General features: G+C 39.2%; 2 protein-coding genes across 4 annotated transcripts in view; one reads left to right on the top strand and one right to left on the bottom strand.

Annotated features, from left to right (window-relative positions):
- Window positions 1–4,556, top strand: part of LOC118325286 (E3 ubiquitin-protein ligase RNF165-like) — a 14,045-nt gene extending 9,489 nt beyond the window's left edge. For all 3 annotated transcript variants that reach the window (XM_035657897.1, XM_035657896.1, XM_035657898.1), the window contains exon 8: window positions 866–4,556. In XM_035657897.1, the coding sequence (XP_035513790.1) occupies window positions 866–983 (118 nt within the window). In that variant the 3' untranslated portion in view covers window positions 984–4,556. The remainder of the gene's footprint in view (window positions 1–865) is intronic.
- A 1,026-nt stretch (window positions 4,557–5,582) lies between these two features.
- loxhd1b (lipoxygenase homology domains 1b) overlaps window positions 5,583–25,333 on the bottom strand; it is a 24,981-nt gene continuing 5,230 nt past the window's right edge. The window contains exons 9-43 of the mRNA XM_035658245.1: window positions 25,051–25,160; window positions 24,640–24,780; window positions 24,421–24,556; window positions 23,622–23,782; window positions 23,268–23,354; window positions 22,668–22,803; window positions 22,421–22,575; window positions 22,100–22,260; window positions 21,923–21,999; window positions 21,632–21,828; window positions 21,116–21,308; window positions 20,503–20,663; window positions 20,088–20,409; window positions 18,394–18,545; window positions 16,502–16,635; window positions 16,194–16,339; window positions 15,903–16,007; window positions 15,686–15,814; window positions 15,424–15,588; window positions 14,192–14,373; window positions 14,000–14,116; window positions 13,635–13,797; window positions 12,835–12,989; window positions 12,536–12,745; window positions 12,284–12,410; window positions 11,376–11,584; window positions 10,968–11,153; window positions 10,734–10,861; window positions 10,015–10,132; window positions 8,901–9,078; window positions 8,016–8,201; window positions 7,110–7,280; window positions 6,842–6,974; window positions 6,414–6,569; window positions 5,583–6,322 (exon numbers count right to left, since the gene is read on the bottom strand). Coding sequence (XP_035514138.1) covers window positions 5,842–6,322; window positions 6,414–6,569; window positions 6,842–6,974; window positions 7,110–7,280; window positions 8,016–8,201; window positions 8,901–9,078; window positions 10,015–10,132; window positions 10,734–10,861; window positions 10,968–11,153; window positions 11,376–11,584; window positions 12,284–12,410; window positions 12,536–12,745; window positions 12,835–12,989; window positions 13,635–13,797; window positions 14,000–14,116; window positions 14,192–14,373; window positions 15,424–15,588; window positions 15,686–15,814; window positions 15,903–16,007; window positions 16,194–16,339; window positions 16,502–16,635; window positions 18,394–18,545; window positions 20,088–20,409; window positions 20,503–20,663; window positions 21,116–21,308; window positions 21,632–21,828; window positions 21,923–21,999; window positions 22,100–22,260; window positions 22,421–22,575; window positions 22,668–22,803; window positions 23,268–23,354; window positions 23,622–23,782; window positions 24,421–24,556; window positions 24,640–24,780; window positions 25,051–25,160 — 5,768 coding nt within the window. The 3' untranslated portion in view covers window positions 5,583–5,841. The remainder of the gene's footprint in view (window positions 6,323–6,413; window positions 6,570–6,841; window positions 6,975–7,109; window positions 7,281–8,015; window positions 8,202–8,900; window positions 9,079–10,014; window positions 10,133–10,733; window positions 10,862–10,967; window positions 11,154–11,375; window positions 11,585–12,283; window positions 12,411–12,535; window positions 12,746–12,834; window positions 12,990–13,634; window positions 13,798–13,999; window positions 14,117–14,191; window positions 14,374–15,423; window positions 15,589–15,685; window positions 15,815–15,902; window positions 16,008–16,193; window positions 16,340–16,501; window positions 16,636–18,393; window positions 18,546–20,087; window positions 20,410–20,502; window positions 20,664–21,115; window positions 21,309–21,631; window positions 21,829–21,922; window positions 22,000–22,099; window positions 22,261–22,420; window positions 22,576–22,667; window positions 22,804–23,267; window positions 23,355–23,621; window positions 23,783–24,420; window positions 24,557–24,639; window positions 24,781–25,050; window positions 25,161–25,333) is intronic.

Here is a 25,333-nt window from a genome sequence, read left to right as displayed (position 1 = left end):
GTTGCCAGGGATGATGATCATAAACGATAAATAAGGATGATGAATTTTATCATTCTTTTTAATTGCGTTTGAGCCTTTTTATTTTATCCTGAATTGTGAAGTAGTTTGTAAAGTCTATTTTATCCTTTTGACGTTTAATAATGATGATTGAGATATCACCGAGATGATGGCTATAAAGTGGTGCTATAAATAGCTAAAACTATGTGTAATGACAGCTGTTCTAGTGCGGCTAGAGAACCTTCGCCGATGCAACACAATCGGTGAAATTGTACTTCTTCTTCTCATTGACAGGTCGAATTAGTGAACACAAATATCGGTGTGCAAACAGATGTTTAAGGGTGTTTTTACATCCATTTATGGCTCACTGTGGGAGTGGAAATGAGGCTTGTGTGCCCCACAATGAGTTACAAAGCAGAAACCGGTTGACACACAGCTTTATAAATCATTCTTTTCATAAAGCAGGCTAGGGGTGCAACAAATTATTATTTTTATTATGGATTCATCCGATTAATCATTAATTATGGATTAAGGTGATTAATCATGTCCTCAATTGATTGTTTTGTTTTTAACATTTAAGAAATTTTGAAGAAAAATGCCCATTATGATTTCCAAGACGAAGAGACATTCAGTAATTTCTTGTGCCTGATTGTTACAAAACTGTAAATGGCTTTGATTAAAAAGCGGGAAGCAGGAATTGTTGGGTCTTTGTGAAGAATTTTAAAAGTGTCCAGGAATTACTTCTGTTATGATTTGGCGCTATACAAATAAAACCGAATTCAATTGAATAAATACTGCTGGACATTTTCTTGTAGTTAAGTCCTACATTTATTTTTAAATCCTGACCTTGTCTGTTTTGTGTCTGTAGGAGATTACCCTGCATGCACCTCTTCCACCAGGCGTGTGTGGACCAGTGGCTGGCCACCAGCAGGAAATGCCCCATCTGTAGAGTGGACATTGAGACCCAGCTGACCCCTGACAGTTGATAGCTCCTGTCGACTCCTGCAGCTTTGGATCTGGTCTTGTTAAATTCTCCATTGCCTCCCTCTGGGGGAAGCTCTGCCAAACACCCCCTCTTCCCCCCTCTGCATCACTCAACGAGCCTGCCTTCTGAGACAGCTGTGACAGAGGGATCAACAAAGCACACTCACCTACAACACAACGAGGGATGGGGGTTGATGCATTGATAGGTGGCTGGACTGAAGGTTGGTTGAATGGACTTTGCTGGATGTAAAAGGTAGGAGCGGACATGTATGGACAGATGTGCTGAGGCTTCACACAATTCTGTCAGATTGTGTACCCTGTGTACATTTCTCCATACAGCCACCAAGAGAGGACACTCTGACTACCAACCTCCCCCAGCTCAGTGTGGTGTATTAAGGCCATTTCTCTGCCACTATATCTAAACCCCCTCTCCCCCAGGCCTGTGAAAAATCCTTTAAGCTGCACTCTGCCCAAGCCCTCAGCACATCTGTACAGAACATTATCAAATGATTAGCATGAGGTTGTTTGGTGTGAACTCTTGTAGCTGAACGCTTGTGGTGTAATGGAGTATAGTACTGAAAAAGTATTTACAGAGTAACAGTGTTGTGTAGCAAGCAAAAGCCTTTTGAGAAATATGTTTGTGAAAAATAAACCTACAGAGAGGGTGACCACAGCTCTAACGGAGAGAATATTCAGTGTGTTAAATCATAGGCAATGAGGAAAGAGCTAGTTGTGTACAAAGGCCAAAAATCCCTCTGTCTTGTCTAACATGGTTTTTGGATTTACAGTTAGTAGATGCCATCAGAGTTGATGCTAAACCCGCTAACTGCAGGCATGGCTTCCAGTGATCTGTGTAGTGTCGTAGTCGGGCCTCTATAATCTAGAGCAGAGGCCTCAGATGTGCATGCTGTATGGCAGGCTTGGGCTGTGTCGTTAATATTGTGGAGCAGTAGAAACAGGGACTGTGTCTGTGCATGTGAACCGTATACTATGACGATCCCACTCATTCATAGAGGAGGACAAGAATGCACCTATTACCCCTTCTTCCCACCTCCCCACACCCCCTCCCCACTCATCCCGAGTAGACCAAAGTTGCCCTTAGACACCGATCTCGGACCATTGTAGCATTTCTCTCCTGATGTTCGAGGTTAGGATTCAAAGAGCTGCTAGCAGATCCGTGTCTAACTGCAACTCCTCTCTGTTGCCTCGCTCATGGCATGATCATGACATTAGAGGCCGGCATGGGCTTGCAGTGCCTGAGTCTTGCCATCAGAGTGAATAAAATCGGACATTTCTATTACCTATTACCAGAACCTTATTGCCTATCGAACAAGCACATGTGATTTCTATATACAGTGAATCGCCTCTGTTGTGTATCGGCTCCTTTTCATTTCAATCTAAGTTGCTCCCACTGTTTGATAAAAAGACTGTGTCTGGTGTTACAGGGAAAATACAAATCTAGTTTGCCTGTGATATGTGCTAGAATGTGTATGATTGTCCCCCACCCCCCTCCCCCATGGTAGTAGTGTATGGTATTGCTAGAACAACTGTGATACGTTCAGTGATAGAAGCCGTTTTCTCTATATCATGCATGAACCATGTCGGCGTAGTTCACTTGAAGGAGGGTGAAAGGGAGAAAAAGCCATCCATTTGAAAAATACCAAACAATTGTTGTAATCATTACTTTTATTTCGATTGTTTTTTTCTTTCTTTCATTTCTTTTCTTTTCCTTTTACTTGTAATTTTTTTTTTGCTCACATGCCAATCTGGACATGGTACTAATATGCCGAGTCCTTGTCCATTTTAACCATAGTGAAGAAAAAGCTGCAATGCTGCAAAAACATATTTATTGTTATTGTTATAATGTAGCTTGTGTTTTGTAAATGCACTATAATATGGAGTTGCCTGATTTTTGGTTTGGTGGTGTGGGTTCTTCTTGTCCTAGATTTTGTGTTTCTATTCAGTTAAAAGTATTTTCATGCTTCCTTGTGTATTATTGGAGGGTAACTTGACTGTTTGTGTTGCGTTTTTTTTTTTCTTTTGTATGAAACCTCCATCCAAAAAACTACAGATGGATGAAAATGGAGGTTTGCTAGTTCACATAGAATGCTGTGATTAAAGATGCCTTAAGTATTTAACAATCATTATTTATTACTAACTGTAGCTAGCTAGCTATCGTGGTGGAATATTTAATGTCTCTATCTCATAACTTTGCAATTTAATCAATATATTTATTTAAAATAACACAAAATATTAAAAAAAGAATACCTCATTATGCATTGGTCGGTGGGGATGCTTTTGCATGCCGTCTGTGTTTTCTTTTTCAAAGGAGAAAAAAAGAAACTTGTTGAAAAATTGACTTAGGGGGTGTTTCCCAACACATTTTCTAGCCAGCATGGTGCTGTTGATCTGGATTACATTCCATTCATGTCACCTCTTGATTTCACTTTAAAATTGTTTTGTGTTTTCAACATCATCCCTGCTTTGATCGAAAGCAGATGACGGGGTACAAACTCCTTTTGTCTTAGTATGGCTCCACAATTAGCTTGCTTTTGTTATATGATACTGCTTTGTTTCCCATAATCAGTCATATTTAATTTAATTTTTGATATTGTTTTGTTTTATTTTGACCATGTTCATGATATTTCAACATATCTGGATCTCAATTTAGTGCTTACTTTAAGACCCACATAATGAGCTGTATTATTTGTTCTTATGTATCGCTGGCAATTGCTTTGTGTGGGATTTTGGGAAGTATCTAACATGCTAACTTGAGCCATTGGTCTTATTGAGCAAATTTCTGGTGTACTGTGGTTATACAATATAGATAGCGTGTTTTACACCTGGGTATAATAAGCTAACTACGTTTTCGGTGTGCATTTCTTATTAATACTCTACTAATCCTGCAAATTATTATAACATATATTGGATTGGAATGACGCTGGCTGGTCTTACTATTATTATTTCATTTCGTGCTCTCACTGGCCTTACCCCATGTCCTCCACAGTGTACCCCATTACTCCAGAGCGAACTGGACAGTAGCCATAGTATTAACTCAAGCTGATGAACCGGAATGAACAGTAGAACTTAAAGCACAAGCTTTTTAATGCATGTCCTTCTCAGGTTTTCCTATGTGTATGTGGGAGTAGCTCTGTAGATGTGTTTAATATGATGCTGTACCTTCTTGAATATTTCAGATGTTTCTTTGCTGCTGAAAAAATGTTGATTATTAACCTGCCAGTGAAAAAGGGAAGTGGCCATCTTTGTACAACACACTGCTGTTTTGCTGTAACCGCGCAATGTTTTATGATCTTGAGTATTTTATAGAAAAGTAGAAGTATGTATCAATAATATGAAAGCAATAGCTAAATCATAATGAAGAATAACATGATCAGTGAATATTGTGGAAAATCTTTAGATTCACTCTGGGTGGATTTTGTACTGTATTTATTACTAATGATGATGCAAAAAGTTGCATAGCTTAACCCAAACTGTTCTGTCTCTTTTTTATTTATTGTCTTGTATATGATCTTTTTGTATGTGTTTTTCAAATAAACTGCCTAAAATGCTGACAACGAATCTAATTTGTGGGGTTATTTTGCATCCTGTTATCACCAAGTTTAAAAATACTCTGCTGAAGCTACATTTATAATCAACAGTTTGTTTTATTAACAAGAAACTGCAGGACAATGAAGCCAACTAGAAACGGTATCCTTGTCCTGCTCAGTGCATATCTTGGTTGATATGTTAATGATAAAAAATTAATATTGGCCATTATAATTGTACAGCCTCAAACATCCTTTATCTGTTGGCTTTAACTTAATTTTCTGAAAAATGAATGAATATTTTTATATTTTCAAAATATTACATTTTATTATTAAATCAATCCTTAATAGGCTGACCATTTTTAACCTAAAACAATATAAAATAAGAATATTCTTTGTCCCAGTTCAATGTTCAGATAATGTGTGAATTTTGTCAAAATTGTTAAAAAGACTCATCAGGGAGAATACTGGTCTCAAGCCCATTTACTAGTGCTTTTAGTTAGATGTCTCTTTTTTTGTAAAAATATATATATATTTACAGTTCAAATGTAAATTAATATAAACTGCAGTCACAGCAAACTAACATAAAAGTAAAAACACATGGATGAGATATGATACTGTGAACTGTGTTCCAATTCCCTACTACATAATAACTTCATATAGAATGTACTTTATGATGTAATTGTTATTTTTTGTTTACTGGAGCTGTTTCACCTCGATCCGCAGTTAGTCCCTTGTGCATTGCATTGTGGCAGAACAATGACCATGAACAGCAAACTCAAAAATTTTATACTCTGAGTATAGTTTATTTTGTCACCTTTCCAGTGTGAACACATAACCTGAATGATCTAATTCAAAGCAGGCGATATGATTGTGGGACTATTTCCTGTCCTTCTTTTCCACCTGTAAGTATCAAGTGACTGACAATTAGATGAGTGTAACATGATATGTGAACTGGTACGAAAATGCTTAACCTCAAAAAAGGTCAACAAAGAAAGAACAAATCAAGACCATGTTTATTGTGTTGGATTATGTGCTTTTTGGATCTGTTGTAAGTTTATTTTTCAAATTTTTACAAGAAAAGATGATAGCAAATGGCTTTTTCTGTTGTAACAAGAGGGACAACCTAAACAGTTGGCACAAACTTAAAAAAAGAACATGTGTTATCCTTTAAAAAGTACATAAGGTCAGATCTGTTTGTTTCAATCTATTTACTCACAAAGCTTGTCTAAAATACAGTAAAAAAACACCCACAAGCAATGAAAAAGCCTCTAAAGGAATGCTCACCCGCTCTTTGTTTCATGCATCCTCCTCCTTAATATCTGGGGTAGAGCACTCGCTGAATCTGCCCGTCAGCCTTACAAGTGTCCAGCCACTTTCCACACTGGAAGATGGTGGTCACTGAGTTGGCTGTGTTTGTCACCTCAACGCACTCTAAATACCACCCACAGCTGGAGCCATCGTTGTCGTGCTCCACTTTGACCCTCAGCAGCTCCCCGAGGTCCAGCATCTCCAGAACAAAGCGGTCTGTTCGGCCTCGCTCAAAAAGGTTGCGGAATTTCTGCCGGAGATGACGCCTGCCAGAGTCACCGTTGGCGCCATAGATGGTGATGAAAACGTTGGCGTCTGTGCCAGCCCCTTTTACATCCCCGGTGATGACAATGATTTCATACTTGACAGGGACCAGTTTGCGGACTTTGCTCGCGAAGCTCTCGATGGACTTGAAGCACTCAAATGTCAGGAATTGGTCCTTCTTGGCTGCCAGGGGGATTTGTGTATCACAGTTGAAAAAATACCTAAACAGGAGGGAATGGTTGGAGTCACATCAACACCATCAACGTGACATTTTTATATAACATAATGTAGGATGTACAAGATTCCACTCACTTGTTTCCCAGTTCCTTTTCTGTCACCACCACCTCCAAAACGTGCCAGAAAGCTTCATTCTTCACCTTCTTTCCGTCTTTTGTTATGTGACCGATGCAGATGCTGGCGATTTCTCCCACGTGTTTGGAGGAGAACTCAAACGTGTCGGTGGCACCGCTGTGACGGGAAAAAAAAACACGTTATAACTGGGTTTGATTCTAAACAGTAAACTGTTAAATTAATTCACTGGTCTGCCAGAGAGTTTTTCTTTCGGTGCCTCTCATGGGATTAGCTCTCCTGAGAGAGCACAGACTTGGAGAACAGAAAGTGAAGCTAAGAGATAAAGAAGTGTAGAAAAACAAAACATGTGAAAGAGAAGAGATTATGTAAGGCCACATAATAGGGTTTTACTGTGAGCCGAGGCACCTAGACTCTCTTTGAAGACCTACCATAAGAACTTCTTTTTCTTATTCTCCATAACAAACTCCTTGGAGCGGGCTTTCCTTCCTTCTAACAAGATCCAGACATTTTCCGTGGTGGAGGCATCGTCTGTGTTAGCAGTTGTTATGGCAAATTCATATTCTGTGGCAATGCAGAGAGACAGAGATTATCACACTATAATCATTTCACATCTGGAAAATGGTTGCAATTAACTGCAAGTATTTAATCTCCGACAATTAGAGGGCTTGTAATTATGCCCACAGACTTTTTACTAACTGGTTTTGTCACTGAGGTCTACAGAGTCGTTGTTGGCACAGGCCAGCTCCCTGATTATCTGCCCGTCATCTTCATTTTTAGCCAACCAGCGGTCACAGGGGAACCTAAAGGTCTGGTCCATGGTCTCATCCTTCACGTCAATGTACTCCAGGTGCCAACCAGGAGCGGGGCCTGTTTACAGCAACAACATCAAAGTCCATTAGGATTTGATCCTTTCAGTAGGATTTTCAGTACAAAGGGAGGAACATCTTGAAGTAATAGTTTGATATTTTGTGAAATACACTTATTTGCTTTTTTGCAGAGAATTAGATGAGAGGATCAATACAACTCTTGGGTCGTAATGGTGTTACAGCCAGCAGCCGGTTATATTAGCTCAACATGAACACTGTAAACAGGGGAAAACCGCTAGTCTGGCTCTGTCCAGACTCAGAGGGAACAAAATCTGCTCATCAGCACCTCTAAAGCTCACTAATCAACAGTTAAGACAAACTAAGCCAACCAGCTTCATATTTAGTGTACAGACATGGAAGTAGTTGTGTGTCAGTAACTCTAAGCAAAGAAGCAAATAAGTGTATTTCACAAAATATCAAAAATAGTCTTTATGTTCGAAAATTGTACTCAAACATTGTAGATTCTGGTATTTAAACCAAATTTCAGGTAGTACAAGTAACCTTAACTTTCCTCTAAAAAAACAAGTAAACCATGACATTTTCTCAGATTCAACAGAACAATGTTAAGACAAAAGCAGCAGCAAAATGTTTTTCCCTCATGTCTCTTCTTGTTTGACTAGATGCTCTCAGACGTGTAAAACCACCCTTAAATCTACTGAAATAAACAGAACAAATATCCCTCTAGTTGTCTAGTCTGTTATGCTGTTCTGACACCCAGCGCTCCTTTCCTCCTCACCTTTGTTATCATGCCAAACTCGGACCTTGGACAGTTCGCCAAGACTGAGCATGTCAGAGAATCTGAACACATCTTTCATTTTACGCTCAAACTTGTTCCTGTTGGTGCTCTCCTTCAGAGGCAGTGTCCCAGTGTCCCCGTACTCCCCAAACACGATCAAAAACACATTGGCATCAGTTCCGGCACCTAAAATATCAGAAACATTTACTGATGAAAACAGACCTTTATATTTACTTAATAATGTTGCATGGATGCTACTATAACATCGATATATCACAGGGGGTAATCAGTTGTGAAATACATGTGCAATTTTAACACACACAGTGACCTTATTTATTGTGATACTGTACATAAATATTGTGCCTCATTTAGGAGTATTTTTGTATGTCTAAAATACTTAAAGAGGCTAAAAACTAATGTTCTTCTTCATTTGTTGCTTTAAAAATTAAACGAGCAAACTGAGTGTGTTTCAGTGGTTCACACTTGGGGCTCAGGACCAACTAAAGGGGTCACAGGACAAATCTGAGGGGTCAAGAACTTTTTAATGGGATAGAAAAGCAGAAAAAACATGCAACATCAAAATTGTTTGATGAGACTTATTTTTTTGAAGTACATAATATTTTTACCTCTGAAAAGTATTTAAACTACTAGACATTAGTTCATTTTAAGGGGTCACAAGCAGTAAAAATGGGAGAAACACTTGATTCAGACTCGACTCCCATTATTTGAAGAAATAAATCAAGTCAAGATTCATTAATGTGGTATTACCAGCTGACATTTTTTCCATAATTATTTGACAACAACCACACATAGATATGTGAGATATGATATACACGAGTATATCCTTTGATAGTTGAGGATATTACTAGAAATCATGTGACCCACCTCCGACATCACTGGTCTGGACTTGGATGATGTAGGTTGTTTTATCCACCATTTCCTCGTCATCCACCACAGCTGCCAGCTCGCACACCTTCGTCCTCTTTGGCCCTTTTGTCTTTGAGAGCCAGTTCTCATAGGTAAACAGATACACATCCTCTGTGGTCAGGTTCCGCATCACGATCTAAAAGCATTTATTGAGACATTCATTTACCACATCTCAGGTGTCGAAAATGTTCAAATGTAAAATTATTTTCGATGAATGTTAGTCTTTAGTTGCAGCAGATATGACAGAAACCGACCAATATTTGTATTTTTTATGTAAAGTTACATCTGTACCAAACATGATCGTAATTGTATCTTGTTTCTAGACAAATCCTGCTGCTTTTTGCAATTTTCCAGGTCTGAAAACAATCAGTTTTATGTTTAAATTGCGATTTGAAAGTGTGCAATTTTCAAAAAGCAAAAGCAGGAATTTTAATTTCAACTTAAATGATTGGCAATGACCTAAAATAGTACTTTGATTTAGCATTGCACTCCTATAACATTGTTGTCCCCACAATGATCAGTTAAAAGAAAAGGATAAAAATTGGTTCATCCTTGTCAAAACCTAGTGCCACAGTACAACTCGACATTTTGGTGTGTATTGCTAGTAGCGGCTAACATAGCCTCGAGCCTCTAGCCTCAAGCAGAGATGAGGAGCCGGCTACAGAGGTCTGGTAAGAGCACTTCTTTCTAACTTAACAGCCCCAGATTTTTCTCATCTTCAAACTTGTATTCTTCAGTCCCAGCTGTTGCTGAAAAGTGACATTATTTCAGGCAATTTCTCAGATTCAGTACAGCTCCCTCTGGAGCCACAAACTGTATATAACATTTTTCTAATATGCAGTGGTGCTTCCCAAGACCAATAAACAAACTTTGATGTGTTAAATCGACACACTTCCCCTTTTACAAACTGTAGCAAATTATTCACAGACTATTTAAACTGTGGCCAGTGTTAACAACACATTCTGTGACCTTAACAGGAATTTCAGCTACACTGCCACTGCAAATTATTTTTATCACACTGTTATCAAAAATGGTGCTCGCATACACAGTAACCCTACAAGTCTTTACATACCCTGTCAAGAAACCAGTCAGGGCGACTTCCAGAGCCATCAATTCGAACTCTGATCTTCTTCAGAGGAGCAATGTCGTCAATCTCTAGATTGAATGTGTCTTCTTGACCCCTTTCAAACCTAAACAATGGAAACAACATATTGTTTTGCATTTTAAAACATCGGGGCTTGAGATGGTTATCTTAAAGAAATACTTTTAGAAATATGCTTATATGCTTTTTTGCCCAGAGTTAGATGAGAAGATAGTTGTCACTTTCCTGTTTGTCTACATGCTACACGTGTGTATGCTATCTAGCTACAGCCAGCAGCTGATAACAGATTTTCTGGCATTTTAGTTGATATGGTCTATCTGCCACTGTGTCTGTCAACTGTTTGGTGCTGGTAGTGTATTTTATACATGTACTTTTATGCCGAAAAACAGCTGCCTGCTGGGACCAAAATGATGCTATGAGAGCGGTGAGAGTGAACCAAAACAGTAAAGTTGTGGGCTGGACAGCTAAACAATGAATGAAACTCTCTATAAAGCTTCATAACACTGAGGGAAGCTGCAGATTCAGGTAATAATTCGTAGTAGGTTCACTACAAGAGACCCCTTTCACATTGTTCTTTGATGCATTGTTATTTTATCAATTATAGTTGCTTTAAGTCTTGGCAAGAAAGCAAATAAGCGTATTTCCCAAAGCATAGAACCCTAATGAAAAGTGGTCATCGGAAGACTGACCTGTCCTCATTTTTGGGCAGCAGCATTTCCTCTGTGCTCCCATTGACCCCGTACACCGACAGGAAAATGTTGGTATCAGTTCCTGCATACTGAGTGTCACCTGTGACAACTGTTGCTGAATAGATAACCTACAATATACAGTAGATAATACAGATACAGAGATAAATTCTGTTTTTACATAACATATTCACTGAATGTTTTCCATGGTTTCATATTTTAGATTTTATGACTCACTTTGCGGATAATGTTGATCGTGCTGGAGTCCAGCACATTGAACAGTCTGGCAGTCAGACCATCTCCCCTGTCTTTAGCCAGCCAGCACTTACATGGAAAGATGTACTTGATACCTTTGGTTGGCACGGCAACCGACAGCTCATTCACCAACCAGCAGCTCTCTGGTGTGACACCGTTATGGCCAAGCTGAGGAAGAAACAGAGAGAGAGAAAGAGGGGGAAGGTAGAGACGGGAATTGATATAACATTTTATTTTGTTTGATCTTGGTACCAGAAGGCACAGCTAGAATTAATTATTGCTGAGTTAGAATAGCTTTATTTAATTTTTTTAATTCAGTGCAGCTGAGGAGGCAGCCAAGAGGAGACAGTTTCACAGATTTAGCAACAGAGAGAGTCCGAATATTCTCACTTCCACCCTCTTGATCTCTCCTACGTCAGTTCCATAAGACACAAAGTGCTCCATGGTGCCAGCTGCGTAGGATTTCTTTCCCTCCGGCAGGTCAAGCCACAGTCGGTCTGTTTCCACCTCGTTGGGGCCGATGATGATGACATAGACCCTGGCTGTAGTGCTGGCATCCCGGTCTATCCCCGTGGACAAGGTGAAGTGATAGGGGATGACTGGATGAAGGAGAAGAATTGGAGAAGAGGGTTTTTTTTTTCCATTTAAGTTAAAGGAATAGTTCTACATTTCGGGAAAAACGCTTATTTGGTTTCTTTCCAAGAGTTAGATGAATGGATTGAAAACAACTTCTGTAAAAATACAACTGTAGCTAGCAGCCGGTTAGGTTAGCTCATTTGTTTAATCCGTCCAAACACAGCTGTGAGATTTCCAGACATAGATGTATAACATTATCCCCTGCAGAGCCACAAATTGTTGTTTTTCTAATGCAAATAAATAACATGTTTATAACGTTAAGGACAGAGCTTCTAAGGCATTTGTAGGTGGTTTTGTTACGCTCTGAGCCAGGCTAGCTGATTCCTCTTGTTTCCAGTCTTTATGCTAAGCCAACCTAACCTGTTGCTTGATGTAGCTTTATATTTAGTGTACAGGAATGACAGCGGCATTGATCGTCTCATATAACTCTCGGCAAGAAAACAAATAAGCACATTTCCCACAATGTTTCTTCATTTTCAGCTAATTTGTTTAAACGTTTTGCATGCAGGACTATTTTTCCCCGTTGATATTGCTGCCATTTCTAAAGTTTATGATCTGATGATAATATTTCAGTAGGTTTGTTTATGTTTGTCTTTGCTGCAAGAAAGAACATTGTTCTCATCATACTCAAACCATCTTGTAGAATAGTTTTGTAGCCTTACTTGGACCCTCTTGCACCACTGCCGTCTTTTTCTTCTTTTTCTTCTTGTTGGCATTTCTGTCCAGCCCCAGTTTGGCCTGAGCCATCTTAATAGAATTTGGGTCGGTGTTTCTTTCACCTTCATACCCCTGAACCAGACACATAACAGACAAATAATCTACTCATTTCCTTCTCAGAACAAATTTTCCTGCAGCAGCTTACGAGATCAAATACAAAGAATACTCTCTCCAACAATACCCAAAGTTTAACAAACCTTGACGAAAAAGTTTCTGTCTATGCGCTTGTCCTCCTTCTTTTTCGACAGCCAGCGCTCACACAGGAACATGTACACCTCCTCCGTTTCTTCATCCAGCACCTCTACCTGGTCCAGGTACCAGTCAGCCCCTATCATGGAGTTGTCATGACGAATACGAATCTTAAACACTTGGCCCAAGTCCACAGCCTCAATAGTGAACTTGTCCACCTGAGAGTCAAAGAGATAATAAAAACATGTTGATACCTTTAGACACCAACCATAATGTGACATAACGTATTACACCCTTCCTCAAGTACCTCTCCTCTCTCAAACTTGTTCTTGTTGTTCTCAGATTTGGCGAGTTTGCGTTCTCCGGTGTCTCCCAGGTCTCCGTAGATGGTGAGAAAAACGTTGGCATCAGTTCCTGCTCCGTACATATCACCTGTCCGCACAGACACCTTGTACGTGTGAACTGTGATAGAAGAAAAACTTAATTATTCATTAAGTAGACTCAGTCATTGTATGCTCACAGATTTGTAATTATGTATGACTGAACTAGAAAATTGAGACGATTTAGACGTTCCTGATCCTGCACTGGAATTTCTGGAAATCAATAAAATGTGCAAAAACAAAACTATGAACATATTTGACATTGGACTTCATGTTTTACCCTAACTAGTGGAGGGTGGGGGTAGTCATATACTTTAATTGAGTTATTAAAGGACAATAATGAATTGTTTATTTACACATTAAATTGTCAATTGATAGTGTTATTATAAAAATCGATTATAATAGCTTTAAGTAAAAGTATGTAACTACTACTAGACGAGTAGGAGTACTCATCATGCAGAAAAACTGCCCTGTGAGTGTTATATTATGTGTTGTGGTATTATACTTTTATTTGAATTACTGTTAGTTTAATCTACAACAGTGCATCATATGTTTTAAATTAATTTAGTGTTTTGCATGTAAAATCTTAATATAGATATTTCCCTCTGAACTGTAGTGGAGTTGAAGTATAAAGTGGCATGAAATGGAAATATTTAGAGTACATTTGTACTGTACTTCAGTAAATGTACTTAGTTACATCCCACCACTGAAATCAGGGTAAACCTACTTTCCAAAGGGTCCTCCACCTCTACTTCAGTCGTTTTCAGCTTCCCATCCCTGAGGAGCTTCTCTGTGATGATGTCTGAGGGGACCAACTCCCTTACTGTCTCCCCATCATCTTCAGACGTGGCTAGCCAGCGCTCACATGGGAAAATGGTTGTCTCCGAACCCTGTCATTAAACACAAACAAATCCCCAAACTGCACTAGGCTGTCTGACTCTGAAGGAAAGTATATCTGAGTCTGAGAAATTCTGAGCCAAACGGTGTTACATTATTAATCTGTTAACAATTTAATGAAGGCACAGACACGGAAACTTTTAATGATGCACTTATGTATGCAGGTGTACATAATCTAGAGCGTATTTTTACTACCTTTCCTTTCCTGAGCTGTCGTCTGATCTCCACTCTGTCGAGGTGCCATCCTGGGTTGGTGCCCTTGTTGTCATGTCCTATCCTGATTTTTTCTAGAACGTCACCGATATCCTCCAGCTGGGAAAGGACAACACAGTGTTCACAGAGCTGCAGCCACTGTTTTTAAAGGACGGATAGTCCAAATCCACTCACCTCCACAATAAACATGTCCTCAGCTCCCCTCTCAAAGTACAGACGTCTCTCTCTCGCATTGACACACAGGTGTTTTTGCTGTGTGCACACTCCCTTTTGTCCGTACAAGACTATGAACACATCAGCGTCTGTTCCCGCACCAAACACATCGCTGGTGTATATCTTTATCTCATACGGCACAACTGAAAAATCAGAGAAGGTGATAGGTTTGTTTGGTTGACACAAGTAAGATAGTTTAACAATTTGTTACATAGGTTAGACTTTGAGAAGTGAAAAGTCCTAAACTGCTGTTATTCAAGCACTTAAGTACAGTGTTTGCACTTTTTTGAGCTACTGAATGATTGAAAGAAAAAGTTAAAGTTAATATCATGTGAACAAGATAAAAAATAATATATTATTTTTGATGACTTTGGAGCTCTGTAGCATGTTTGTATTGTATTGTGTTGTATTGTATTGTATAGAACTTTAACATTTTATTGGCATTGAAACGAGAGAAATATTTGACATATTGTATAGCATATATTCCTTTTACTCCATTGTTATTATTTAATGGCTGTGCTTAGTAGTTATTTTGAAGTTTAAGGTTTTATATACAAAATATATTATGCACTAATAAAATAAGATAATTGGTAATTGCTATGTAATAATCAATCAGTGGCTGAGTGTTACAGCCAATGTTTGTGTTAGTTTAAAGTCAATTTATATTTCTCAAAATGCTATAATATTGAAAGAGTAGATTAATTAATGTAGATTTTTCTTTATTATTATTTTGTGAGTTTTGTATTTATTATGGTTACTGATGAAGATGATGATCTCCTGCTGTAGAGTGAAGTTCAGCAAGCAAGCATGAAGATTGTAGTGAGCAGAGCGTAACATTGGTACAGTAGTTGACCTCACACGATAATCCACAAAATCTTTGTGTTTTTTGTTAAATGTGCAAATAAAACAAGCCAACTTGGGTGCACCAGTATCTGCGGTGTTGTGATTTGGACTGTTTCATGTGTAAGCGGAGTCCTGTTGCAGTGGTTAAATTTAGAAAAGAAGGTCACCACAGCACCAAAGTCATCCTCCTTCAGATAGAGCACTTTAAATATATATTTACAGCTAATGCCTCCACTGTTTCATTGGAGTAAAATGTTTGAATAAAGCACTTTTACTGGAATATTTCTCAATTAGCGCAATGCTCCTTTCACTAATGGATTTGAGTACTTCTTCCACGGCTCTTCACTCACATGGCATGAAGAATTCAGTCTGTAAATCAGCAGGATAGAGATCCCTCACAATCGCCCCATCATCCTCTCCTTTATCCAGCCAACGGCCACATGGGAAGCATAGTCTCTGACCCCGTGAGGGGGCGTCAACCTTGACCCAGTCCAAGAACCAACCAGCTGAAGCCCCTGATAGTGGAACAGTCAAATGCCATTCAGTTTGCTGCTTATGAGAGTGACAGCTTATTACTTATGTTATTATTATTTGGTCTCTTTTTTTCCCCACCTGAGTTGTCGTGACCAATTCGAAGCTTTTCCAGGTCTCCCAAGTCCACCGCCTCTACAGTGAACTCATTGATCATCCCCTGTTCAAACTTAATCTTATAGTTCTTGCAAGCCTTTAGATTAATGATCCCTGTGAGTGAGGTTTTTAAATTCAGAAGTCATAGATACAGCACAAGGTTGCCACAATATAATGCAAAGTTACCAGTGAGTTATTGTACCTGTGTTGTCATTTTCACCAAATAAGATGGCAAAGACGTTGGCATCGGTTCCAGCATAATCCTTTTCTCCAGTTTTTACTTTGAGAGTATATGTAGTAGACATGGCTGTAAGATAAATTTAAGAGGTCAATACTTTTATAATCTTTTTAATCTTCACACTAATACATGAGCCCCTCTTTGCTCTTGTCTACATCTGCACGTTTCACCAGCAATAATAATAAATACTTGAACAGGGCTTCCTTTTATCCTGTCTCTCTACTAAAACATAAGACAGCTTTGAAACTGTGTTACATTTCTGTTCGAGCCCCAGAGCGGCGCCTGTCCCCTCCTCATCTTCATCCTTCCTCAGGAAGGCCTCGTCCACAGGAACCAACTCTCTTGCTATCTGTCCATCATCCTCATCCACAGCCAGCCAGCGCTTACAAGGGAAAAAGTACCTGTAGACACAAGAAATACAGCACTCTAATCTAATCTAATCAGCACGCTAATTCAAAAACATGTTATTACTTCACTATGGGTTTTGTAATTACATGAAACTGTTCGTCTTTAGAGCATATAGTGTTAATAACCCACGCAAACAGTATGTTGGGTTCACATACGTTGTATCATCCTTTGTGTCCACTATCTCAACACGATCCAGGTACCAAGCTGAGTGAGAGTGTGTGTTGTCATGACGGATTCGTAGCTTCTTCAGAGGGCCCAGATCAACAGCTGTCAGGGTGAAAACATCCTCCTGCAAATACAGCAGATATACAGACATACTGCTCTGTTACAGACAAAGAATTATTTTTGCCATTGTTGCTTTTGATAGTTTTAAGTGAAGATAATGTTGATCTGCCAATGAACTGGTAACTCAAGCTGTCAAATAAATGTAGTAGAGAAAAAGAAATGCAGTGGAGTTGAAGGATTAAGTATCACAAAATGGAAATACTGAAAACAACAAATGTCCCCAGCTGGAATCCAAATAGGGATGGAGCAATTACATGGTACGAATCTTAGACCACGAGGTGATGGGGACGCCCCACAGACAATCCTTCTGATATATCACAAAAACAATCCTCTTGTGCGCATAAATTACCCACTCAAATTTTCTTCAATTAAGAGACCCACACCGCATTGGAAGTGTTTTCTTCAACAATTTACTTTAATGATTAGAGAAGCTGCTTTCAGTTATTTTAAATGTTTCCATGTGCACAGTAATGTCACTGCAAATATTGTGGAACATTTAAGCAGCAAAACGCAAAACTGTAGTAATAAACTTGACAGAACAGATCTCTCCAGACGATTTATGAGGAGGGCGGCTGCTTTTCTCCAAACAGTTTCACTGTGTGAACATGGACGGTGTGTGTTGTGAACACAGAACATTAATTAACATTAGATCCTGACCGATCCTGTTGGAGATTTAAATAATCAATGAAGTTATGCTCCTGTGCCTCATGTGTAAATGTGCACTGCGTCTCTGTTAATGGAGAGATGCTTAACCCTATTTCACCCATCCGCTATTAATTAGTACATACATTTCTATTACCTGTCCAATACGTGGGTGAACCGCAGTGCCAGTAGATTTTAGTGCAACCCACGCATCGCCATTCTGGAGCTTTTGATTGTATTACACAATATTGTTTGCTAAGTTATCATGAACATTTTCATGTTTTTTTCTTCTATGTTTTCCACGACAGTAACTAAGGGGACCTTGTAGTGATATTGTTTTTGTCAGCAGCTGTTTTCAAAAGTCAAGTCTCAGTCAATATCTCAGCTTCCTGTATTATTTTTGCCTCCAAAAGTTTCCAAATCCATCTTCCAGGATTGTAGTAACAGTATTGTGCATTCAATGAGTAATCCATTTGAAATTATTCATCTGTGTACAAGCAAGCATCCAGTCACTGAATGATGGCTATTGTTGCTTTTGATCTGTGGGAAGGAATAAACCTAATTGTCTGTGGACATGGTGTAATGTAGAGATTAATAATTCACAGGTTTGGATTAAGTAATGAGTAAAAGTAGGACAGGTTCAATGACACAGAGGACTCCTCATAGCTTCTCTCAGTCACAGCTGGCTGGCCTGCAGGAGATCTTGTAATCCTACCAGTCTACACTCCCACCTACACCTCGGTACAAGGCTCATGTGACATAGAAGTGCTTGAGTCTTTGACTAACTTCTGGTTAATTTTCAGCAGGACACCTTTCCAAGAAACAGAAAACAATGGAATAGTCCCCAAGAAATATGTTTATGTATTTGAGATCCAGGATCAAACAAACAGCTCTTCCTTTGTTATCCAGGAAATAATTTTTTATGCTGTTTTTTATGCTTTATGCATGATAAAAATGTGTAAATACTGTGTTTTCCCCTTTTTTATGAACCATAATGGAAGACTTTCCTAGCATTTTTAAGTGTCACTGGTTACAATAATACATTTTTACAAAATTTCCTTCATTTTATTTTCAGTTGATTTAAAAAGCAACAGCTATCTCTTTGTTTAACCCATCATACCTGACTCCGCTCAAATTTGTTGATGTTGTCAGAGTTCTTCAGACTGCGCTCTCCGGTGTCTCCGTTTTCGCCATAAATATTGATGAAGACGTTGGCGTCGGTCCCGGCCCCCGCCATGTTACCGGTGAAGACGCACACTTCGTAGGAGTTAACTATCAGACAATACAAGGGATGAATTACTAACACCTCTTTAACTTGTCACATATCTCAGTCAGGAAACTGTGTTAAATCAAACCATGCATGTCCACAACATCAGGACTGAATACAAGACACAAACATAATACTTGATAAAACATAGGAGTGGCACTAGGAGCTGTTTTAGGTCAAAGGTGTATTATCTAAAAATACTGAAGACAATGCTCTTCTCACTGGACAAATATCATATTTGGTTTCCCGCTCTGTGTTGTTAAAAGCTTATTTTCCACACAAAAGAAACTCCACTTAAATTGACTCATATCCACTCCAACAAGACAGGCTTTTAATCTTATTTTGTTTGTGTTCTTTCATCTTGTTTTACTTGCCCTAATCACAGTGGATACAGCGGTAGTTAATTTATTTATTTTATAATCTTAAGACTTGATGAAAGGCAGAAGAGGTGCTAGAAGCTCTAGTGAGAAAATATTGTTTTAAGAATAACAAGGAGGATAAAAAAACACACTTGCATAAACTTAAATTAATTGTCTGTATGTATGTACAGTATTAATAGTATTCTCACGCTAAGGAAGGAGGTTGCTTAGATTTTTAGAGTTTGGTCGTAGTGCATTTGCCACAGATGATGATGTCTGTGCCCTCCTTTCGGACGGGAGTCCTTGAAAGAGCTATCCCATAGTTACCATCTCTTATACATTTATAATCCTAAAGATTTCAGTTCTGGTTGATTTCACGATGGCTCATCGTGGTACATTTGAATAATTCTAGTCCCAGTGTCCTATTTGAAATGACACATAGGTCACAGGGAGCAGGAAAATGCTCTTTAAGCAGCTACTCTAAGCTAAGGATTCATCGAATTACATGGTTATGACAAAGAAGACAAGATGAAAGAAAATTATGTACAAGCAATGCACTCTTGTCCTCTGAATTTCATTCTGTACATGAATGCATTTTTTCCTGAATACCTTATACATGTGGATGTCATTTAAATTCAGAACAGTGATGGTTTTTGGTTTAGAGGTGACAATACAAACTACTATAGAAAGAGGCAACTAATAAGTATAAATACAATTAATGACAATGGCAGACTCATTGCCACTCATAAATAGTATCAAAATGTGGTTTGTTAACATGAAAATTAATTGTATTTGTTATCCAGCTGTTTTTATGTCACTGATGTTGTGCTTTGTGGTATAATTTAAGGAGAGTGTTCATGCAACAGTGAATCATGTTGTATACAGGGATTCATATGTACATAAACATCAGCTCCACTGAGCTGTGGGTGGTATTTCATCTATTTTGTGGTTAGCAATTTACTGTTTTGCTCTATGTTTCAAATATAAGAAAAAACCTAGGTCATTTCTGTGCATTTTCACTGTGTAGTACACAGGGAGTGACAGGCTAGACTGTTTTTGGTTTGTGTATTTGCCAGTTAAATCATGCCACCCAACACAAATGCAAATGTATGTAGCCTTCTTGCTTGGCAATCAAGACATTCAACACCTCAAGGGAAAAAATTGCACTTGGTTATCTTTATTTCATACCTTCCAGGTCTTCTGCATCCTCAGGCAGCAGCTCCACCACCAGCTCACCATCCTCCTCCCCCCCAGCCAGCCAGCGTGAACAGGGGAAATGGTAAGTCAACACCACTGCCTGCATCTCCTCTCCTCCCTCCTCCTCCTCATCTTCCTCGTCTTTCTTCTTTTTCTTCTTCTTCTTCTTGTCCTCCTTTTTCTTCTCCTTTGGCACCATGGCCATGATTATATGTTTGACGTCGACAGTTTCCAGGAACCAGCCAGCTCCGATTCCTGAGCCATCGTGACCGATGCGAATCTTGAAGATCTTACCCACATCTTTAGACTCTATCTGGGGATTGGTTGCAATATTTCAACTCAATGTGTAACATCTAGACATTCACTTGTTGAAGTCACTGAAAGCAAGAACTCCAAGCTTTGATACCTTGAAAATTTCTGTGGTGTTCCGCTCATAGTTGTTGGATCTGCTTGCAAGCGTGATAACCTCTGTCTTCCCCTTGTCCCCATAGATCTGGATTAACACGACAGCGTTGGTGCCAGCGAACGTCACATCTCCGGTCACTACTGTTACCTCGTAGTTAATCACTGTAAAATGCATATTGACAAACGTCAAATGATTTTTTGTCAGTGCTATTGTGAAATACATATATTACGAAAATGTTTGTGTGTGTTCATGTACGTACATAAAAAAAATAATAAAAAACATTTTAAAATAGTAGTTACAAAGTGCTCAACAGTCTATAAAAGGAAGTAAATGAGAGAAAATTAGTAAACCAATATAAAATATTCCTCGGGAAAATATGACTAGAGTAGAGACGTTTTTTAAATAATGTCATGTTTAAAATTTTGATTAAAATGACACCTCAATTTTAAAATAGAGTCTTAATGTTATTTGCTAAAGGAACATGGAACTTCAGGATTAGTCTTGAGATACAGGACCAATTACAAAGAATGTCACCATGTCAGCATCAATCTGCTATGTGTTTATGTATGTGCACTTTCTACCTTTGATGTGAGAGTGTGAGATTGTCACCTACGTTGTTCCATGTCGACGATCTCGCTAGGGTAAAGCTCCACCTCCGTCTTGCCATCAGCCTCACGCTCATCCAACCAGCGGTGACTGGGGAACATGTAATTCTTTCCATGGACTGGAACCATAATCTGAACGCTGTCCAAGAACCAGCCGGCACGCATGCCTTCGTTGGAGTGGCCAATCAGTAGACGATTGATCTGGAATCAGGAGTCAGGACATAGTTCCCAGCATTTAAAAGAAAATGCAAACTTTATCTAAGGAATAATGCTACAAATTCAGACATGCAGAGTACAAAGTAAAGATCTCATCTAGACCACTTCTGTAATATAATTACATTCAAACAGTTATATTAGAGAAGTGGTCTAGATAATAACCCAATATTTATCACGTGGTTCATCCAAAACACCTTGACAGCATATAGTGTCTGCATGGGTGAACCTAGAAAATCCTTGACTGTGTGCCTTCGATAAATGATTTCTAAATCTTAAATCAACACTTTTTGTTGCCTCCACTGTGTCACCTGTCCAATATCAAAGGTTTCCACCGTGAAAATATCAACACGGCCCGTCTCAAAGTAGTTCCCCAGGTTGTTGGCAGATACCAGCAGCGTCATTTTACTGGTGTCGCCTTTCTCTCCGTAGAGCTTGACAAACACGTTGGAGTCTGAGCTGCCCCCCGGGATGTTACCTGTCTTCACTGCGATGTGATAGTCCGTGTCTGACACACACACACAAATACATAAAGCATCATCATCGTCAGAGGGAGTTCAAATTTAAATGTGGGGATATTATTTAAGATTCCTTTAACTTACTGTAAAGGCGCTGTCCATCTGAATATGGGACTAACTCTCTAACAATCTGCCCGTCATCCTCGTTGCGGTCCAGCCACCTGCAGAGCACATTCAATGAAAGTCTCATCTATTACACACAGACATATATGACATATTTTTCTTTCTTTTTTTTTTGTATTCACACTGAGACTAATGCACCTGTTGCAGATGAACTCTATAGCGTGGGCCTCAGCCTGTCCCTCCTCTCTCACAATCACTTTAACGAGGAACCAGCCGCAGCCTCCACCTTTTCCATCGTGTCCAATCCTCACCCTGCGGACCTGCCCGATTGATACTGCCTCGATTATAAACTCATCCAACTGGGGGAACAAGAAAAGAACAAGAAAAACATCACATTCTGAATGCTACAGTATTCTCATCAGTTGAGTCTAGTTGATGATATAAAACTTTTTTTAGGGCTGGATTAGGGATTGGGTCACTAAGCTTTGAATCTAACAACGATGACCTGAATGTGCATACGTTTCCTTTCTCAAACTTGTTGATGTTGTTTTTGCAGTTGATCAGCCATCGATCTCCGGTGTCCCCGTGGTCTCCAATTAGATTTAGAAAAACGGATGCATCTGTGCCGCTGCCGCCGATAGTCCCCGTGCAAACTGTCACTCTGTATTTGATCACTGAAGAACAGAATAACATCAATCAATCAAGTTTTACATTCTCCCAAAGCAGATTTTGGTTGCTCAAGGTGAATACAGGTGCATAAACATACGGGGAATTGGCTCAGAGATGAGCTCTCCGCAGGCAGGGAGCTCCCTCACAACCTCGTTATCATCTTCATTCGTGTCCAGCCAGCGCTCACAAGGAAACGTATACTTCTCCTTCGTTAATGTCTTCATCAGAGTTGCCTAGTTGGGAAAACGCAATACTGGAAAGCTTGTTTGATTTGATACGTGAGAGGGTGTCTGGATTATCATTTCATTCCGTTGTTTAAATATTGAACACTCAAAGCTCAATCTTCTGAACTTTCTTCTTTCTTCATTTCTTTCTTCATCTTCAAAAGTATGTATAAAATGCACATAATCTATATCTGCCTTTTGGTTGAATGAAACATTTAAACCATTTTCATTGCTGTTATGTACTGACGATACTTAACTGTCTTATTATCTTAGTTTTCTAGCATTCTTACAACTCTGCATATTTAGGAATTATATAATTATTATACAAAAACAAAATTATTAGTTGTCAATCAAACACAGGCAGAATGCATGATTGACTTATTAACTGAGCATATTTAACTGATAGATATAAGATATCTGCGTAATTGTATATTATATTATATAGTAGATTATTAGATATTAGATTGTCATACCTTACTTAGATGCCATCCTGCAAAAGGATTTCTCTTCTCATGCCAGATACGGAATTTGGTCAGTTTTCCAAAATCAGGGAGCTCAACCTGTAAGATCACATCAAGATATAAACAGAGTTTCCTATGACGCCTCATTATCTGATTCGTTTTTAAATACTGTTTTTGGCCATTATAAGACAGGACAGCAGAAGATAGACAGGAAAGGGAAAGAGAGGGAGGGGATGACATGCAGTCCACAGGTCGGATTCGAAACTATGACAACTGCAGCAAGGACTCAGCCAGGTGGGCCATCAGTGCACCTCATTATCTGACTTTTATTATTAATAAGTGTGTATTAGAATATGTGATACTTACCATAAACCTGTCCACCTGTCCCTGTTCAAAATTGTCTGTTTTGTTGTCCAGTCTGATCTCATCACTCTTGCCTTTCTCTCCATACACCTGGAAGGAGATATCTGCATCGGTTCCTGCACCGGGGATGTCTGACGTCCAGATCCACAAGGACCAGGGGTGCTCTGAGGAGAACCAAATCAAATCATCATGTTTGATTTAAGAGCATTGTAATGGTTTGTTATACCTTAGATCAGACGAAAGGTAAACATAGCTCCTCCCTTTCCCTGTGGTGCCAAGACAAAACTTAATAAGTGTGTTTTTTTACTCTCTCTACTCTTTCTACTCCAACATTTCAGTGGAGCCACTGTAATGGCCATTTCGCTTGTTAAAACAATGTTTTCAGGGCAGAATTCATTGTGTTGAAGACTGTGATTGCAGTGGACAGCTCCCAACTGTGACTTAATGTGACTGAGGATGGAAATGAAGTAAGGCAGCACTCACTTACGAACGAATAAACTAATGCACACATGCTGCTGTTTATGTTTGTGGAACAGAAAAAAAGAAATATAGTACATAAAGACCATTTACTTTTCTTTAAAAGAGATACTGGACTTTATTTCACAAGCATGGAAAAACAACACACTAACATTACAAAGTAGAAAGGTAGACTGCTGACTGTGTCATTATGCAAATGTTTGATAAAAATGATGGGGTTCTGAAGGGAGCTTTGAATGTTTGTCAGTGTGCCAGGAAATAAAAGTGAAAATGACTGCATTTACTGCTTCTGCTGACTGGCCATAATTATTGACATTCAACTTACTCTTTTGTCTCTTCTGCCTGAGTGAGACCATCTCATAGAGCTCTCTCTCTATCAGCCCGTCTCCCTCTTTCTCATCCAGCCATTTACTACATGGGAAGGTCTGCTCTATCCCTGTGAACGGACAGTACACCACCACCTGCGAAAAAACATGCATCCAGGCGAATTAACTCACAGTAAATTACCAGATTGTAGCGTGTGCATGTGTGTGCGCATATTCACCTTCTCGCAGTACCACCCAGCACTGACTCCTTCATTGTCGTGTCCAATGGTGACTCTGCTGAGGGGACTGAGGAGCGCAGCAATCTCAACATTAAAGATGTCTGTTAGCCCCCGCTCAAACTTTCCTCCCTCCAAAAACACCTAGATCAAATACATTGAAGAAAAGATACACTCAGAGGAGATTTAATAACATTCATACTCTGTGGTCTGAATTCATCACAAGTAAAACTGAATATTGCAGCAAGCCATTCCTATTCTAAACTTCTAATTATTTAAATTCTAATTCGAGGTCTTTATCTACTCTGTTTCATATAAATAAAAACGAACTAACTGCAAGTGCTGCAGCTATTGTTTTTTAAATGAAGTACAAGTTGTCTACTCTGTTTCTTGTACACGGTATCTTCTCATTACCCTGCCACTGTTCTTCATGCCTTTCGAGCCGTGCATCACAATGTGGATTTTGGAGTTGGTCCCAGCACCTCGGATGTTTCCTGTCACAATCTGGACGTTGTACACAATACCTGGTGGGTACAGTTACATGTCAGGCTATCAGAAGCTCTGCCAGCAGGTCACTATGGTTCACGGCACCCATACTCCCTAAGGAGCTGAGTGGGAACCGGATCAACTAGATCTAAATATTGATAGTCTGACCCAAGAATTATTGATCACACAGCGGGTCATTGCAAGCCGGACA

The sequence above is a fragment of the Morone saxatilis genome, unplaced genomic scaffold (genome assembly GCF_004916995.1).
Source record: "Morone saxatilis isolate NCDOM2014 unplaced genomic scaffold, NCSU_SB_2.0 Contig16, whole genome shotgun sequence".
Lineage (NCBI taxonomy): Eukaryota > Metazoa > Chordata > Actinopteri > Moronidae > Morone > Morone saxatilis.
The sequence above is the reverse complement of the archived record's forward strand: the minus strand, read 5'-3'. Positions and strand labels throughout refer to the sequence as shown.